The sequence below is a fragment of the Hordeum vulgare genome, chromosome 4H (assembly GCF_904849725.1).
Source record: "Hordeum vulgare subsp. vulgare chromosome 4H, MorexV3_pseudomolecules_assembly, whole genome shotgun sequence".
In the NCBI taxonomy this organism is placed as follows: domain Eukaryota; kingdom Viridiplantae; phylum Streptophyta; class Magnoliopsida; order Poales; family Poaceae; genus Hordeum; species Hordeum vulgare.
The window spans coordinates 440,058,485-440,075,823 of record NC_058521.1 but is presented as its reverse complement, the minus strand read 5'-3'; the positions used below and the strand labels follow the sequence as shown (position 1 = coordinate 440,075,823).

Genomic DNA, 17,339 nt, shown 5'->3' with positions numbered 1-17,339 from the left:
GAGTAACCACGTTCCAATTTCCTATTGCCTTGATGAAATAATCAAAAAGTAAATACCCAAAGATGCTAATTCAGCTCCACGGACGATTCAACTAATATTTAAGTACTCCCTCCGTCCCAAAATAAGTGTCTTAAGCTTAGTACAACTTTGTACTAGAGCTAGTACAAAGTTGAGACAGTTATTTTGGGACAGAGGGAGTACTTTTATAGTTCTGAGTTCAAATATTTTTAGCTTTAATCCCCATATTAAGAACACACATCTCTCATTATTGACATTATTATCCATGCGAGCATTAATGCTGTCCATGTCGTTGGCCGCTATTGTGTTGCACGCACCAGGCCACCACTACATCGCTACCTAGGGTTAGAGAAACTTGCTGTTGGAGCCATCACCCGTCTGCTCCCTACAACAGTGGCACACCTTAGGCTATGCTTGCTTGCTGCATACCCGCAATGCTATGGGGCCAGCCGCCACTTAGGGAGTTAGGGTTATGAATAGGCAGGAGCGTAGCGTGCATGGTTGGGGCAACAGAGATTAAAAGGTTGTAGACTGTCCCGTGAGGTCTGGAGAGGATACAGGAGGAGGATGAAATCAAATCTCATGGGCAATTGGACTGCAGAAAATCCATAATTCACATGGAGACCACAGTCAAATCTTAGTTTAAGAATAAATTGGCCAGAAGCATGAAGTATATATGCGACGTTGATAAGAAAACATACAATTGAAAAGCTCATTGATGCTTACCGGATTCAGTATACATCAATTATAATGGTCATCCTCCGTGAATCAAAATATGATGCATGTCTTCTTGTGGGTTGCTCTAGGGTTAGATCCATGGCTGCCATACATTACTGGTAGATCGAAAATATGACTACCGATGCCCCTCGTGAAAGCAGATGAGCACCTGAAGGCCACGGAGATGAATCAACTGGATGCTGGTGATGAGAGTTAGATGGGATTGTTTCCTTCGTTTCTTACTCTGCATGATTTCTATTTGAGTGTTTTTGCGAAGGAGGGCAATATGTTTGTTGGATCATAAGTGTTTTTTTTTCTTTGGCTGCCCTAGAGGTGATATTGGGAGATGGGAGTCGTAAGAGATTGGGAGAGATAGAAACAACACATGTTCATTTTTTATTACCATGGAAATATCTAGGATTAATCTACACCGTAATAACTTGGCCCCAGCAAATTAACGGCTCCTAATTACTAATTAACATGGGATTTTTTAGGAAGTGCCTAATTAGTATAGGTATAGATTCGCGTGGTACCTTCGCAAAGTGTCATTTTAACTAAAGATAACCTCGTCAAACGAAATTGGTATAGAAGCACGAAGTGTGTATTTTGTCCTCAAGAAGAGACAATAAAACACTTATTCTTCGATTGCCAGTTTGCATGGTCTATTTGGTCAGCTATCCAAATGGCTTCCAACTTGTACACACCTAGTTTAGTTGCCATTGTTTTTGATAACTCGTTATTTGTGATAGATAATAAGTTTAGAATCATTTTAAGTGTAGGAGCGCTTGCCGTTATATGGTCGTTGTGGCTAAGTAGAAATGACAAGGTTTTTAATGATAATTTTTTTTCTCGTCTTCAGGTTCTTTTTCGATGCACATGTATTCTCCATTCGTGGTCCACCTTACAATGGACGGAGTTTCGAAACCTTTTTACGGAGGCTTCTGTACGACTCGAGAAGGTGAAGAGGGATATTTTTATCCCACATGAATGTCAACGTGATCTTCGGATAGGCCCTTCATAGACGACAACGATTTTCGTCTACACAATTGTATTACGTGTGTTGCTGTTTTATTTTTTATACTTTTGGTATGTGATTGTGTGCATCTTAAATATGCAGATGTCAGATGTAATGTTTAAAATCGTTTAAGTAATAAAAGTCCTTTATAAAAAAAGAACCGGATTAGTCGAGTCCGATTATGGATGCTCTAAGCACATGTACTCGGTCCGGCTAGCTCTATAGGTAGCACGTGAGGTTGCAAGTCATGGGTCCTTTTGGAGCTGTTGATCGCCGCCAGTGGACGCGTTGTGTGTTCGCCGCCGTCCGCCGCAGGCGGCGATGCTATGTGTGGTCGTCGCTCGCGTCGTCGGCGTGCTGTACGCATTACTTCAGTGTTTCTTCGTTCTAACCACACCAACCCCAACTATCCATCTCTTGCTTTTGATCTAGGAGACCAGGAGTCCCGTCATTCTTCTTCTTTAATTAAAAATTCTGGAACAATATGGCCACATGGCCCGTGGTACCAATTTGACAACACATTCTTCTCTTATACATTTAGAAAAGCGCGAGCTTTCATACGTGTCCTTTGATGCTTTCAGACACTGTAATGATAGAAGCTTAGGCGACCGACGGTGCCATCCAGTTTGGAAAAACTCGACATGTTCACCAGTCTCCACTCACCAAACCGATCAGGCCAAACTTAACCAACCTCCGCTTTCCAGCCCCTATTTATAGCGCTCACTTCCGCTCTCAAGGAAACCAAGCCATCACAACAGTTACACAACTCAACACATCATTTCCATTTGCACCGGTCATCATAACAATGGCTTCCACCAACAGCTGGACCCACGAGATCGAATCGCCGGTCGCCGCACCGCGCCTCTTCCGTGCCGGCGTCATGGACTGGCACACACTGGCCCCTAAGCTCGCACCACACATCGTCGCCAGTGCCCATCCTGTTGAGGGCGAAGGCGGCATAGGCAGTGTCAGGCAGTTTAACTTCACCGCAGGTACGCACAATTCATGTCACCTACAGTCTCGTACACCTGATCAAAGTATAACACATGATTGATGTTGCAGCCATGCCCTTCAACCTCATGAAGGAGAGACTCGAGTTCATCGACGTCGAAAAATGCGAGTGCAAGTCCACCCTCATCGAGGGCGGCGGCATCGGCACCGCGATCGAGACGGCTACGTCGCACATCAAGGTGGAGCCGACGGCCAACGGCGGAAGCGTCGTCAAGGTGCAATCGACATACAAGCTGTTGCCGGGCGTGGAGGTGAACGATGAGATCACCAAAGCCAAGGAGTCTGTCACCGCGATCTTCAAGGCCGTTGAGGCCTTCCTCGTTGCCAACCCGGACGCCTACAACTGAATCATGCTACCCCTGCTTTGATTTTTGTGTGTTTTCTTGCTGATCCAATAAAGCCGCTCCTATCTCGAAGTAGTGTCACAGAGAGCACCGAGCAGAGTGTGGACTTGACAAGTCCAAAATGTTGTCTATTCAGTATTTGTAACCATCAAAGGGTGATGTTGTTTGATGATGTTGTTGCTTGCTTATGTATCTTCCTCATGGTTTTGCACGGGAATAAAAGGAAATATTTGGAACTGAAAGTATAGGAAGCGATAGTGTGTTGGCGCATCAATTTACACCTCTTACCCAGTATATGCGACTAACTTTTATTTTTGGAAGGAGATCGAGGTTGAGTAAATATACGACTTTAACTAAATTAATGACATACCGAAATAAACATAAACGGAATAAACAAGTCATACCTTCCGATGAACCCTTATATAGGCGCAACTGGGTGGCTCGTGGTGCACCTTTTACACATTCTTCGTTTCTGACCCGTATAAAGAGGTTTAATTCCTTCTCCATTAATGGGGTGAAACTAAACTTTCCACCACCACCTACGTGAATCCTTAGAGTTTTTTTTAAAATTATCTCATCGGCCCTAAGTCCATCTCAAATTTCAACAGTCGACTGTTATTTCTTGAGTCGATTTTGCCTTTCCTTGCTGAGTGCACGATGCACCTCATGCATGCATGTCTCCGGTTCTTTGGTCTTGCACTCACATGCATGGATGAGATGCATCCCAATTTTAGTGTGTGTGCATGCTCTTTTCCCTTGTGTTTGCTTTTATCTTTTATTTTTTAGTTGAATTCTCTTTTTCTTCGCTACGTGTATTTTTGGATGTTGAGTGTGTGTAAATGTATGCACCCAAGTAGTGCATGTAGGGATTACACTAAAGTAGGGAAACTTCAGTTGAGTTTTTTCTTCACAAAAATGAGTACGGAAAAGTTCACTCTTATATGTTTATTTCCCATCTATTATAAAAAGTTCAAATTTTGGTGCTAATTGTGTGGATTGTTTTTTCATTTTCTTTCTTCTTTCAGGGTAATACCAATGCTGATTTTTTTGTGCTATGTTTTTGCTAATTCATTCTTTCCTAGAATGTTTTTATGTATGCACCCTAGTACTATACAATTATGTGTGTAAATTATACTAGATTGCAGAACTTACATTATTATATGTGTATTCGCTGCACATACAAAAAGTCCAATTTTAGTGAAAAGTTATGTGCAGTTTTTTTCATTTTCTTTTTTCTTAAGAGTTATACCGATGTCATTAGTTCATTCTCTATTACAAGAATTATTTGTTTTATTATGTTTTATTCTTTTAAGTATAATTCTAGTGCCACTAATTCATTTCATGTTTAAAACTTCTTTTTACTTAGTTCAATATTATATTTTTATACTAACATATTATTAAAAAAATCAATTTACATGTAAATGGTATGCAATTTTTAGCAGTTTTCTTCTTCTTTCTTTCTTCTTAAAAGGTAGTGCCAATGCCACTATACTTCATTTCTTCTTAGAAAATCTTATTATTTATTTTTGTGTTCATAAGTAAATATACACGCAAGTATGATACACCATATTTGTAAAGTATAACAGAGAGCGAAAGTTGCACTATATACGCTTATTTTTTGCATATTGTAAAAAGTGCAATTTTATGGCGAACTTATGTGCAAGTTTTTTTCCATGTTCTTTCTTCTTACAGGGTTTGATTCTTCCTAAGAAACTTCATTATCTTGTTTTTATTTTAATTTATTTTTTAAGAAGTGTTTACTTGTTCTCTAGAAAAATTAATTACTTTGTTTTATTTTTTAAATTTATTTTCTTCTTAAAGGGTTTCATTCTTCCCTAGAAAACTATAGTAGTTTTTCCTTCTTAAATGGTTTAATTCTTCCCTAATAAACTTCAGTATTTTGTTTAATTTTATTTTCTTTCTTATTAAAGGGTTTCATTCGTCTCTGACAAACTTCATTATTTTATTTTCTTTCTTCTTAAAGTGTTTCATTCTTTCCTATAAAACTTCATTATTGTATGTTTGTTTTAGTTTTTATTTTATTTCATTTTCTTTCTTTAAGGTTAATAACAACATTGTTCTACTATTATATGCTTATTCTTGTGTATTATAGAAAGCACAATTTATGTGTAAAATGCTTTGCAAATATTTTCACTATTTCAGTATTATCATTTTCATCATCACCTCTTTAAAGGGTAATACCAATGCCAATAATTCATATTTTTAAACAACTTCACTATTTACTTATGTGTGTAGGTATACACGCAGATATTATATAATAGTGTGTAAATTACACTAGATTGTGAAAATTTCACCATATGTTTATTCTCTGTGTATTACAAAAAGTGCAATTTGAGTGTCAAGTTGTGCGCAAGTTTTTTTTCTTTCTTCTTAAAGGGCAATAGCAATGGCAAAAATTCATTTTTTCTTAGAAAACTTATTTTTTATGTTCATATACAATTACTAAAGATTTATACAAATATGTGCACTGTTTTATGTCTCATGTAGATGTATGTATCCAACAAAGCATAGTGTTGCCACAAGGATAGTCTTGGGACATAAAGTTTCTCAGCCTGAGCTCAAATGAGCTCGGGTGAACAGTAAAATCGAAATAATTCCAAAAAACATTGATAAAAGTTCTAATATCTTGCGAAATTTCATCAGAAAATCACATTTTTGTGAGGCGTGGCAAAAAAAAAATCGAGACTCTGAAAATGCTACTTTCAAAAGCATTTTGGAGTATCAATTCAGTTTTTTGCCACGGCTTCAACAAATGTGTTCGTAATGTACTTTTGCTGGCTATTAGAACTTTTTTCAATGTTTGTCACCAAAAAATTTCATATTTTTTTGAATATTTTTGATTTTTTTTGAATTTTACTGTTCACCCTGAGCTCATTTTAGTTCGGGCTGAGAAGCACACTTTCCATAGTCTTGGTCTTTTCTATTATTAGCACGATGTTGAGACATTGGCTTAAGGTGGTTAAATAGTACTACTGTTCTTATGGCCGTTGCCTTATTTATGATTAATAAAAGATCAAAATTTACAGTGTGAGGCATGCAACATCATAGAGTTTTAAATGACCATAGTAGGTTGGGAACAAAAAAGAAAATCAACATCGATTTTCAGTTGCAGTTGCAGTCACATTTTTGTGTTTGTTATTTGTGCCTTTTAAAAAAAGTTGGTCTAACATGAAAGTAGTGCATCTATTTATTTATGATATAGTTTCCACATGTAAATGAAATACACTTGTTTATTTACTAGTTCTACACATGGGATGCATTGTTTATTTAAAAAAGTTGTTGGAGTCACATGTGAACTCATCTTTAACTTCAATCTTTATAACTAACTCATCATGAACTTTAATCTTTACAAATAGGAAAGGTTAATTGATGAACCCTACCATGTAAAAAGAAAAAAGAGAGGCATACCTTAAATACAAAAACAGTCGATTGACACATAGCCAGTCCTGAGATTACGACAAAAATATTGAAAAGCCCCCAAATGATGGAATTGCCATAGCTACAGATGGGTTCAAGCCAATGAAAAAAATAATGCCTTATAGAAAATAGCGTTGATTTTAAAAATATGAAATATGCTATTAACGAGACATTGTACACTGATTAATTTAACGAGATAATTTTCTACACACTATAGCATGCTATTAACTACGTTATAACGCTTTATTTTCAGTGGTAGAAACATAAGCAGGAAATAATGCTACATAAGTTTACATGGGTTTTACAGGAAGGTGGATTTTAATTAGAGATTAAGAGGGATGACGGCCTCACCCCCTTAAAATCAGAAGGGGAGATGTTAGTTAGAAAGGAAAAATTGTAATCAGCGTGTAACCCTGTGTAAGTCTTTGTATGTTTAGCATTTTTGCAAGCAGAAACATTATAAGTCTTTGTATGTTTTGCATTTTTGCAAGTAGAAACATCGAACTGTCGTAAACTGTGTTAAATCCTCTTCTATTAGAGTCGTGAGTTGTCCAATTGTGAGCACGGGTGTCCGAAAGAGCAGTGTACATTCTACATTGACATGCATCTCACATATAGTACGATACACAGATGATACACATCAACAACAGTCAGTGTACGTACAACCGATGGATAAAATTAGCAACCCTTACCCACAAGCCACCTTCCTCGACCCCGGACGAACGCTAGCTCGCTCAGTGTAACCGGCCGGCCTCCTCCTGCGGCAGCAACCCCGGGATGAAGGGCACGCCGTACTTGGAGATCCATAGCTGCCCCTGGATGAACCTCTCGACGGTGTACTTCTCTTCCGCTTGCTGGTAGGTGATGTGCTTGACGCCCTTCCACGTCGCGCGGTTGCTCATGTCGGCCCCCGGCCCCCGGTTCTCGACCTCGGCGTAGTAGCAGGTGTTGAGGCCGAATTCACCGAGCCATGGCAGCCACCCCTCCGGGTCGACGAAGTCGCCGATCTCGGACTGGATGTAGAGGGTGCGGGAGTGCTCCTTCCACGGCCGCCCCAGGAACGTCCGGAGCCTGCCCATGTGGTCCTTGAATTCCGGGTGCGGCTCGATGGTGCAGTTGTGGATGACGATGCCGCCGGCGGAGTGCCTCTCCTTGCGCCCCTGCGCCGTGATGATGTTCTGCTGGTTCTCCATGCACTTGCGCACCTGGATGAGGCAGTTCTGGAACACCACCTGCGCGTTGCCGAAGATGAAGTCGATGGTGCCGCTCACGGTGCAGTCGCGGTAGTACTGCCGGCTCGTGTGCGTGTACAGCGTGTCCTGGTACCCGTGGAACTGGCACTCGTAGAACACCGACTGGTCGCTCTGCACCCGGAGCGCCACGGCCTGGTGGTTTTTGGCGCCCGCCGTGTTCTCCACGGTGATGCCGCGCATGAAGAAGCCGTTGCCGATCGCCTCCATGGTGGCCGTGTCCTTGGTGGTGATGTTCATCATGAAGCTCTTCTCCCCCGTGATCACGGTCTTGTCGGCCCCGTCGCCTATCATGACGAGGTTCGAAACGTTGCGCGGCACGGAGACGTACTCCTTGTACGTGCCCTCCTTGACGTACATCACGTACGTGTCCTCTCTCTTGAGCGGCACCTTGGCCAGCGCCTCGTTGATGGTCGTGAAGTCGCCGCTGCCGTCCGCCGCCACCGTCACGTCCGGCTTGAAGTCGGGCTCGCTGGGAGACACCTCCAGCAGCCTCCGCTTGGCGTCCGACATCCACCTGGGCGCGCCGTCGTGCCCGAGCAGACGCCGGCTGAAGATGGACAGGTCCAGGTTGGCGATGGTGTCCCCGAACTCGTCCACGATGGACAGGATGTTCTCCGTGAGCTCCTGAGACACGTTGAGCGCCTTGCGCATCTTGGCGGCGGCGTTCGTCGTGGTGTTGTCGAAGCCGTCCAGGCACGACTCCTGGTACGTGAGCGCGGAGCTGAGCCACGTCTTGAGGTCGTCCATGGCGTGCTTGAAGTTGGTCATCTCGAAGCCTCCGAGCTGGTCGAAGGTCGTCTTGAGGTCGTCGATGGCGTAGTGGAGCAGCTCCTTGCAGTTCTTGAGCGCGCCCGACGTGCGTGGGTCATGCTTGAGGTCGTTGAGCAGGCTGGACTCGCGCACGGCCTTCTCGATCCGCTCCGAGGTGGCCTTGAAGATGGCCTTGGCCAGCTCCGTCGTGGTCGTCGCATTGCCGGCCGTCTCCTCCAGCGTCTTCTCGCACGCCACCTTGTAGTCCACGGGCTGGCAGAAGGACTTGATCGACTTCAACGACGTCGTCAGCTCGTTGCTGTCCTTCTCATTGCTAGCTTCTTTGAAGGACACGACGCAGACGGCAGCGACAACCGCCACCACCAGGACGGTCGACGCGCCGATGACGGCGCCTTTGCTCATGGTTTACGACGATCAACACCTCCCGATCAATTGATACAATTAATCAAATGGGAGGTGTTAGGAGGTGTGAGCCCCTCAACCAATTGATGGAAGGGGTCTACTTTATTTCTTGCAAATTGGATTAAATAGGAGCCGGAGATGATTACTCGTTTTATAAGCGCGTGCTAATTTGGGACAAGCCCGAGAATGAGGGTTGCGCATGGGCCTTGAGCTCGCAAACAAGCCGAGGTTACAGGAGAGCCGCACGCCGAGGACGACGGGGGTCCAAACACTTCTTATGTTCAATCGTGCGTTTCTCGCGTTCAACTCTGTTTCGCGGAGCTTTCTTTCTAGTTACTACTGTAGTAGTTTCTTACATTCCCTCGTCTGTGACCATTGGAAAAATGATGTCTGTGAGTGGCATGACTGTTGAGCCACTTGTGTTAGGGCAACTCCAACCTCATTCCCTGTCCGAAGGTTTGTTTTGTTTGAATTTCGTTTATATGGGGCAGGAAAACGGACACGTCCGTCGGTGCGTCCAACATGACCGTTTCATCTCAAACTGTTCTACATGTCAGTGAGCCAAACCCTAACTCTAGATGATCGTTTAGTTGCATAGATAATCTAAATAGACATGGCAACAAAATTTAAAAACCTAAAATAAAAATATAAAAGCGACCCGAAGTCAACTTCAGCGATTTCTATCATAAATTTAAAACTCAAACGACATAAAAAAAAGTTGAAGCTCGTCGCCGTCGTGGCCGCCACCATTTGCCGGCACTATCGTCATCCTCGTTGTCCGCGAGGTCGATGTAGGACGGGGGCTGTCACAGGTGGGCCGCCGACCCTTGCCAGGCGGGAGGCATGGCTGGAGGCGCCTGCATTGGAGCCTGCACCACCTCTTCCCGTTGCAGTGACGGTGACCATGCCGCGACGTGCATGGGCTTCTGCGTGCACGGGATGGTCTCCATCCACGACTACCTCTGGCCGACCAGTGCGGGGTTCCACGGCGTGGTTCCCTCCTCCTCTTGTTGTTGCACGCCGTCCATGGCCTCCTCCTTCACCACGATGTCATACTCCGGGATGGCGATGTCGCGAGCCGTGGAGATGGCTATCATCTCTTGGAGGCCCTCCCACTGGGCCTCGTCGTGGGTGTTCATGGAGTCCTTCATGACGCTCCTGACCAACTCCTCCTCCTCCTCGACCGTCATCGAATCGGGTGGTGGCGAGGAAGACAAAGGGGACGGCGTCAGGCCGCGGACCAGCCTACGTCCACGAGCTAGGGAGGGATTGCTGCGCGCGCGGCGTGGCAGGCTCCGAGCACGAACAACAAAGTATGACTGTCGGCGCAGATTGTGCTCGTCGTGCAGCCATTGGTCCCAGAGAGGTGAGGAGGTCACACACCTCCAGTCATTCACAAGAGCAGGCGACAGACGGGCTCGGCGCCAGGCCAATCTCCTCACGTCGAGCGCGGCCGCTCACCGGGATTTGTGGGATGGGCACATGGTCGACAGAGAGGTTTCAATTGTTGGAGAGGTGCACGTCCGACCATGGCACCAGCGTGGTCGTCTCCTAATAACGCTGGCACACCTCCTACGACACATATGACCTCAGGCAAGAGGGGGTCGCTGGCGACGCGATGTGGAATGCGTGTGGCAGCGGAGGTGGAGGGGTGGTGGGGCGAGGACGACGACTCGAGGAAGAGCTGGCCTCATTGTCGTTCTTGCCCTTGCGGCCAAGGGCGAGACCCATGGCGACCGGTGGTGATGTGGAGCTTGGGTTTCGGGCGTGTTGGGCTTCGAGGAGGCAAGCCTGGACGAAGTGGGGAAGTGGAACTGTGCACCCCACCGGTCCATGACTTCCTCATAAAGAAGGACGACAACCGCTCGGTAGGTTGGCTGTTAGGTGGGTCCTCGACGTTAATGCGGGCGGTGAGTGGTGGGTGGGCGGCTGCCACGTGAGCCCAAGGCGGACCCGTGGACGTTCGTGTGGCCGCAAACTTAGCGCAAGTTTGGGCTGGTAATGGGGTTGGACGGATGCGAAACAAGCAGGGAATGAGGATGGGGTCGTGCGTTGGACCATTTGATCGATCCGTTTTGACCCAAACGGATGTACGCGGACGATTTATGGTCATGCGTTGGAGTTGCCCTTAGCACCTACTTCAAATTCAAGTGCTCTTGCTAGTGAGTGTGGAGGCTGCTAGACCTGGTTTGGGCAGATCGATCGCTTGCTTTGTGAGAGGGACACCAATAAGGGACAAACAAAAGATGATCAACAATGACAAGAGTGGCGCCAAGGCTTGATGTCTCTAGCTGCTTGATTGAGTTGTTATTGTGGGTTGGGAGGTGCCTCAGTGTTGTGAATTTTGTGTATTCAGCGAGTGACGGGCTGCAAGTGCGGTTGTAGGGTTTCATACCGTGTGATTAGTTTGTATGTGTTTCGTTTGTATTGATTTTCGTCTAGTTTTTCGTTAATAACTGAGCAATTTTCTTCTTTTTAATTAATCGATGAGGCAAAATTTTTGTCTTCAATTCAAAAAAGAAAAAAGCTTTCTCTTTATCGTTGAACTTGAGAGGGAGCAGCGCGTCTCCAATGCCGTTCTTCACCCTTTTTCGTACATATCATATCCCTTTTTGTTTACATCATATCTTGCAAATGATCATGCATATTTCTTGCATAAAAATAATGTAAACTTGTTGTTTGACATGTAAATTTTTGGAGTTCAACGGTCTATGCAATTAATCCTTCCAGAGTTCTATTAATCCGTCCACAAAATCAAATATTCCACAAATATCAAAGAAGGTTTGTGCTATTAATTCTTGCTGACTATCAAAGGTTCCACAAATCTATATCTGTATCTATCTACTTCCTCTGTTCCTAAATATAAGTCTTTTAAAGGTTTCACTAATAAACTACATACGAATGTATATAGTCATACTTTAGAGTATAGATTCACTCATTTTGCTTCGTATGTAGACCTCTAGTGAAATCTCTTAAAAAACTTATATTTAAAAACGAAGGGACTATATCTTTATGCCTATCTATATCTCTATCTATATCTATTAGGTGAGCCGTTGCGCCAATTGACGAAAAGACCAACTGCAGCCCAAAAGTTAATAGAGCTATATGAAACATAAAATAGAAGTCAATTGAGCTATGTAAGTAGACCAACTAACCAATTGTAACTTAGAAGTTACCTGAATTATTCAAATCATAAAATGAATGTTAGCAAGGAAGCAAAACAACCCAGGTTCTTTTGAGAGTCGGGTGTCATGGACCGCCCCCTTTCATCATGAGTTATCACTGCAAGGGATCAAGGCATATATGTATGTGCCCAAGTTCCTCTCGTCATGTTCGTCCACTTCCTCCATGCAAGCATGCGAGCGAAATAGAATGTGTCAACTCTTTATTGGCTTGTGCATTGGTGCATGGGAGAAGAGGAAGGGATACCAAAAAATGCTTTTTAAGGTGAAAATGGAAGCTGGATGGTTAATGACAATTAGTGCAAGTTGACCAGATGAATACGTGGCAATGACTGAACAACTTTGTTAGTGACCGTCTCACGCGGAAGCTCAACTCCTAGATGTGTCAAACGGTTGTAGTACCCAGACATTGTGAGTATGTTCTCACTAACACCATCTTGTACGCAATCAATTTATCGGAGGTCTGATACATCTCGATATGGGCATTTGCTTAAAAAACAAAGTTGAACTCCTGGAACATCTCGTATGCACCATGATGTTCAAAACATCTTTGAAGTTACGATTCTAAGCCGTGCATCATGGCGCACTGAACTATTTTGTAGTCATCAACACGAGTCTGTCAGACATTCACAACATCCCTAGACGACACCGAAGGAGGTGGCGCACCAAGTGGTGCATCAAGGACATAAGCCTTTTGCGAAGCCGTTAGGATAATCCTCAGATTACGGACCCAGTCCACAAAGTTGCTTCCATCATCTTTAATTTTAGCTTTCTCTAGGAACGCATTAAAATTTAGGGAAGCTACCGCACGAGCCATTGATCTACAACATAATTTGCAAAGAGAACTTAAACTATTGTGCATGATAATGAGTTCAGTTAATCATATTACTTAAGAACTCCCAGTGAGCTCAACATCCCTCAGGTTGTTCGAGTGTGACATGATCCTAATCCACCAACCCAAGTACGATCATCACGTGAGATGACGTGGTTTCAATGGTGAACATCTCCATGTTGATCATGTCTACTATATGATTCATGTTCAACCTTCGAGTCTCCTGTGTTCTCAGGCCATGTCTGTACATGCTAGGCTCGTCAAGCTTAACCCAAGTGTTCTGCATGTGTAAAACTGGCTTACACCCGTTGTATGCGAACGTAGAGTATCACATCCGTGTTGGGGAACGTCGCATGGGAAACAAAAAATTTCCTACGCGCATGAAGACCTATCATGGTGATGTCCATCTACGAGAGGGGATGAGTGATCTACGTACCCTTGTAGATCGTACAGCAGAAGCGATTAGAGATCGCGGTTGATGTAGTGGAACGTCCTCACGTCCCTCGATCCGCCCCGCGAACAATCCCGCGATCAGTCCCACGATCTAGTACCGAACGGACGGCACCTCCGCGTTCAGCACACGTACAGCTCGACGATGATCTCGGCCTTCTTGATCCAGCAAGAGAGACGGAGAGGTAGAAGAGTTCTCCGGCAGCGTGACGGCGCTCCGGAGGTTGGTGATGATCTTGTCTCAGCAGGGCTCCGCCCGAGCTCCGCAGAAACACGATCTAGAGGAAAAACTATGGAGGTATGTGGTCGGGCAGCCGTGAGAAAGTCGTCTCAAATCTGCCCTAAAAGCCCCATATATATAGGAGGAGGGAGGGAGACCTTGCCTTGGGGTCCAAGGGAACCCCAAGGGGTCGGCCGAGCCAGGGGGGAGGACTCTCCCCCCCCAAACCGAGTCCTACTTGGTTTGGTGGGAGGGAGTCCTTCCCCTTTCCCACCTTTCCCTTTTTTTTTCTTTCCTTCGATATTTTCTCTTCCTTGGCGCATAGGATTTGGTGGGCTGTCCCACCAGCCCACTAAGGGCTGGTGTGACCCCCCCAAATACCTATGGGCTTCCCCGGAGTGGGTTGCCCCCCTCCGGTGAACCCCCGAAACCCATTCGTCATTCCCGGTACATTCCCGGTAACTCCGAAAACCTTCCGGTAATCAAATGAGGTCATCCTATATATCAATCTTCGTTTCCGGACCATTCCGGAAACCCTCGTGACGTCCGTGATCTCATCCGGGACTCCGAACAACATTCGGTAACCAACCATATAACTCAAATACGCATAAAACAATGTCGAACCTTAAGTGTGCAGACCCTGCGGGTTCGAGAACTATGTAGACATGACCCGAGAGACTCCTCGGTCAATATCCAATAGCGGGACCTGGATGCCCATATTGGATCCTACATATTCTACGAAGATCTTATCGTTTGAACCTCAGTACCAAGGATTCGTATAATCCCGTATGTCATTCCCTTTGTCCTTCGGTATGTTACTTGCCCGAGATTCGATCGTCAGTATCCGCATACCTATTTCAATCTCGTTTACCGGCAAGTCTCTTTACTCGTTCCGTAATACAAGATCCCGCAACTTACACTAAGTTACATTGCTTGCAAGGCTTGTGTGTGATGTTGTATTACCGAGTGGGCCCCGAGATACCTCTCCGTCACACGGAGTGACAAATCCCAGTCTTGATCCATACTAACTCAACTAACACCTTCGGAGATACCTGTAGAGCATCTTTATAGTCACCCAGTTACGTTGCGACGTTTGATACACATAAAGCATTCCTCCGGTGTCAGTGAGTTATATGATCTCATGGTCATAGGAATAAATACTTGACACGCAGAAAACAGTAGCAACAAAATGACACGATCAACATGCTACGTCTATTAGTTTGGGTCTAGTCCATCACGTGATTCTCCTAATGACGTGATCCAGTTATCAAGCAACAACACCTTGTTCATAATCAGAAGACACTGACTATCATCGATCAACTGGCTAGCCAACTAGAGGCATGCTAGGGACGGTGTTTTGTCTATGTATCCACACATGCAAATGAATCTTCATTCAATACAATTATAGCATGGATAATAAACTATTATCTTGATACAGGAATTATAATAATAACTATACATTTATTATTGCCTCTAGGGCATAATTCCAACAGTCTCCCACTTGCACTAGAGTCAATAATCTAGCCCTCACATCACCATGTGAATTACATTGTAATAAATCTAACACCCATACAGTTCTGGTGTCGATCATGTTTTGGCCGTGGAAGAGGCTTAGTCAGCGGGTCTGCTACATTCAGATCCGTGTGCACTTTGCATATATTTACGTCCTCCTCCTCGACGTAGTCGCGGATGAGGTTGAAGCGTCGTTTGATGTGTCTGGTCTTCTTGTGAAACCTTGGTTCCTTTGCTAAGGCAATGGCACCAGTGTTGTCACAGAACAAGGTTATTGGATCCAGTGCACTTGGCACCACTCCAAGATCCGTCATGAACTGCTTCATCCAGACACCCTCCTTAGCCGCCTCCGAGGCAGCCATGTACTCTGCTTCACATGTAGAATCTGCTACGACGCTTTGCTTGGAACTGCACCAGCTTACTGCACCCCCATTTAGAATAAATACGTATCCGGTTTGCGACTTAGAGTCGTCCGGATCTGTGTCAAAGCTTGCATCGACGTAACCTTTTACGGCGAGCTCTTCGTCACCTCCATACACGAGAAACATCTCCTTAGTCCTTTTCAGGTACTTCAGGATATTCTTGACCGCCGTCCAGTGATCCACTCCTGGATTACTCTGGAACCTACCTGCCATACTTATGGCCAGGCTAACATCCGGTCTAGTGCACAACATCGCATACATGATAGAACCTATGGCTGAAGCATAGGGGACGGAGCGCATATGCTCTCTATCTTCATCAGTTGCTGGGCACTGAGTCTTACTCAATCTCGTACCTTGTAACACTGGCAAGAACCCTTTCTTGGACTGTTCCATTTTGAACCTCTTCAAAACTTTATCAAGGTATGTGCTTTGTGAAAGTCCTATCAGGCGTTTTGATCTATCCCTATAGATCTTAATGCCTAGAATGTAAGCAGCTTCTCCTAGGTCCTTCATAGAGAAACTTTTATTCAAGTAACCTTTTATGCTCTCCAAAAGCTCTACGTTGTTTCCAATCAGTAATATGTCATCCACATATAATATTAGAAACGCCACAGAGCTCCCACTCACTTTCTTGTAAATACAAGATTCTCCAACCACTTGTATAAACCCAAATGCTTTGATCACCTCATCAAAGCGCTTGTTCCAACTCCGAGATGCTTGCACCAGTCCATAAATGGATCGCTGGAGCTTGCACACTTTGTCAGCATTTTTAGGATCGACAAAACCTTCGGGTTGCATCATATACAACTCTTCCTTAAGGAAACCGTTAAGGAACGCCGTTTTGACATCCATCTGCCAGATTTCATAATCGAAAAATGCAGCTATTGCTAACATGATTCTGACGGATTTAAGCATCGCTACGGGAGAGAAAGTCTCATCGTAGTCAATTCCTGGAACTTGCGAAAAACCCTTTGCCACAAGTCGAGCTTTATAAACGGTCACATTACCGTCAGCGTCCGTCTTCTTCTTAAAGATCCATTTGTTCTGAATAGCCTTGCGGCCCTCAGGTAGTATCTCCAAAGTCCACACTTTGTTCTCATACATGGATCCTATCTCGGATTTCATGGCTTCTAGCCATTTGTTGGAATCTGGGCCCACCATTGCTTCTTCATAATTTGCAGGTTCATTGTTGTCTAACAACATGATTGATAAGACGGGATTACCGTACCACTCTGGAGCAGCGCGTGATCTCGTCGACCTGCGTGGTTCAACAGAAACTTGAACTGGAGTTTCATGATCATCATCATTAACTTCCTCCTCAACCGGCGTCGCAATGACAGAAGTTTCCTCTTGCCTTGCGCCACCATCCAGAGGGATAATAGGTTCGACAACCTCGTCAAGTTCTATCTTCCTCCCACTCAATTCTCTCGAGAGAAACTCCTTCTCGAGAAAAGTTCCGTTCTTAGCAACAAACACTTTGCCCTCGGATTTGAGATAGAAGGTGTACCCAACTGTCTCTTTTGGGTAACCTATGAAGACGCATTTTTCCGCTTTGGGTTCCAGCTTTTCAGGCTGAAGCTTTTTGACATAAGCATCACATCCCCAAACTTTAAGAAACGACAACTTTGGCCTTTTGCCACACCACAGTTCGTATGGTGTCGTCTCAACGGATTTCGATGGTGCCCTATTTAAAGTGAATGCAGCTGTTTCTAATGCATAACCCCAAAACGATAACGGCAAATCAGTAAGAGA

General features: G+C 44.7%; 2 protein-coding genes across 2 annotated transcripts; one reads left to right on the top strand and one right to left on the bottom strand.

Moving 5' to 3' along the window:
* Window positions 1-2,479: 2,479 nt before the first annotated feature.
* On the top strand, window positions 2,480-3,347 carry LOC123448860 (pathogenesis-related protein 1-like). The gene is made up of 2 exons (XM_045125887.1): window positions 2,480-2,742; window positions 2,813-3,347. Exons 1-2 carry the CDS (start codon window positions 2,556-2,558, stop codon window positions 3,106-3,108), a joined length of 483 nt encoding a protein of 160 aa, XP_044981822.1. The 5' UTR covers window positions 2,480-2,555; the 3' UTR covers window positions 3,109-3,347.
* Window positions 3,348-7,060: 3,713 nt separating this feature from the next.
* Window positions 7,061-9,086, bottom strand: LOC123446574 (probable pectinesterase/pectinesterase inhibitor 21). The gene has a single exon (XM_045123150.1). The coding sequence runs from the start codon at window positions 8,967-8,969 to the stop codon at window positions 7,278-7,280; it is 1,692 nt and encodes a 563-aa protein (XP_044979085.1). The 5' UTR covers window positions 8,970-9,086; the 3' UTR covers window positions 7,061-7,277.
* Window positions 9,087-17,339: the final 8,253 nt, after the last annotated feature.

What these genes read in the sequence shown, in the direction of transcription:
- LOC123448860 (XM_045125887.1), top strand. Translation starts at nt 2,556, where the DNA reads ATGGCTTCCACCAACAGCTGGACCCACGAGATCGAATCGCCGGTCGCC. An exon ending in GCAGTTTAACTTCACCGCAG is followed by an intron (nt 2,743 to 2,812) that starts GTACGCACAATT and finishes TTGATGTTGCAG; the next exon opens with CCATGCCCTTCAACCTCATG.
- LOC123446574 (XM_045123150.1), bottom strand. Translation starts at nt 8,969, where the DNA reads ATGAGCAAAGGCGCCGTCATCGGCGCGTCGACCGTCCTGGTGGTGGCG.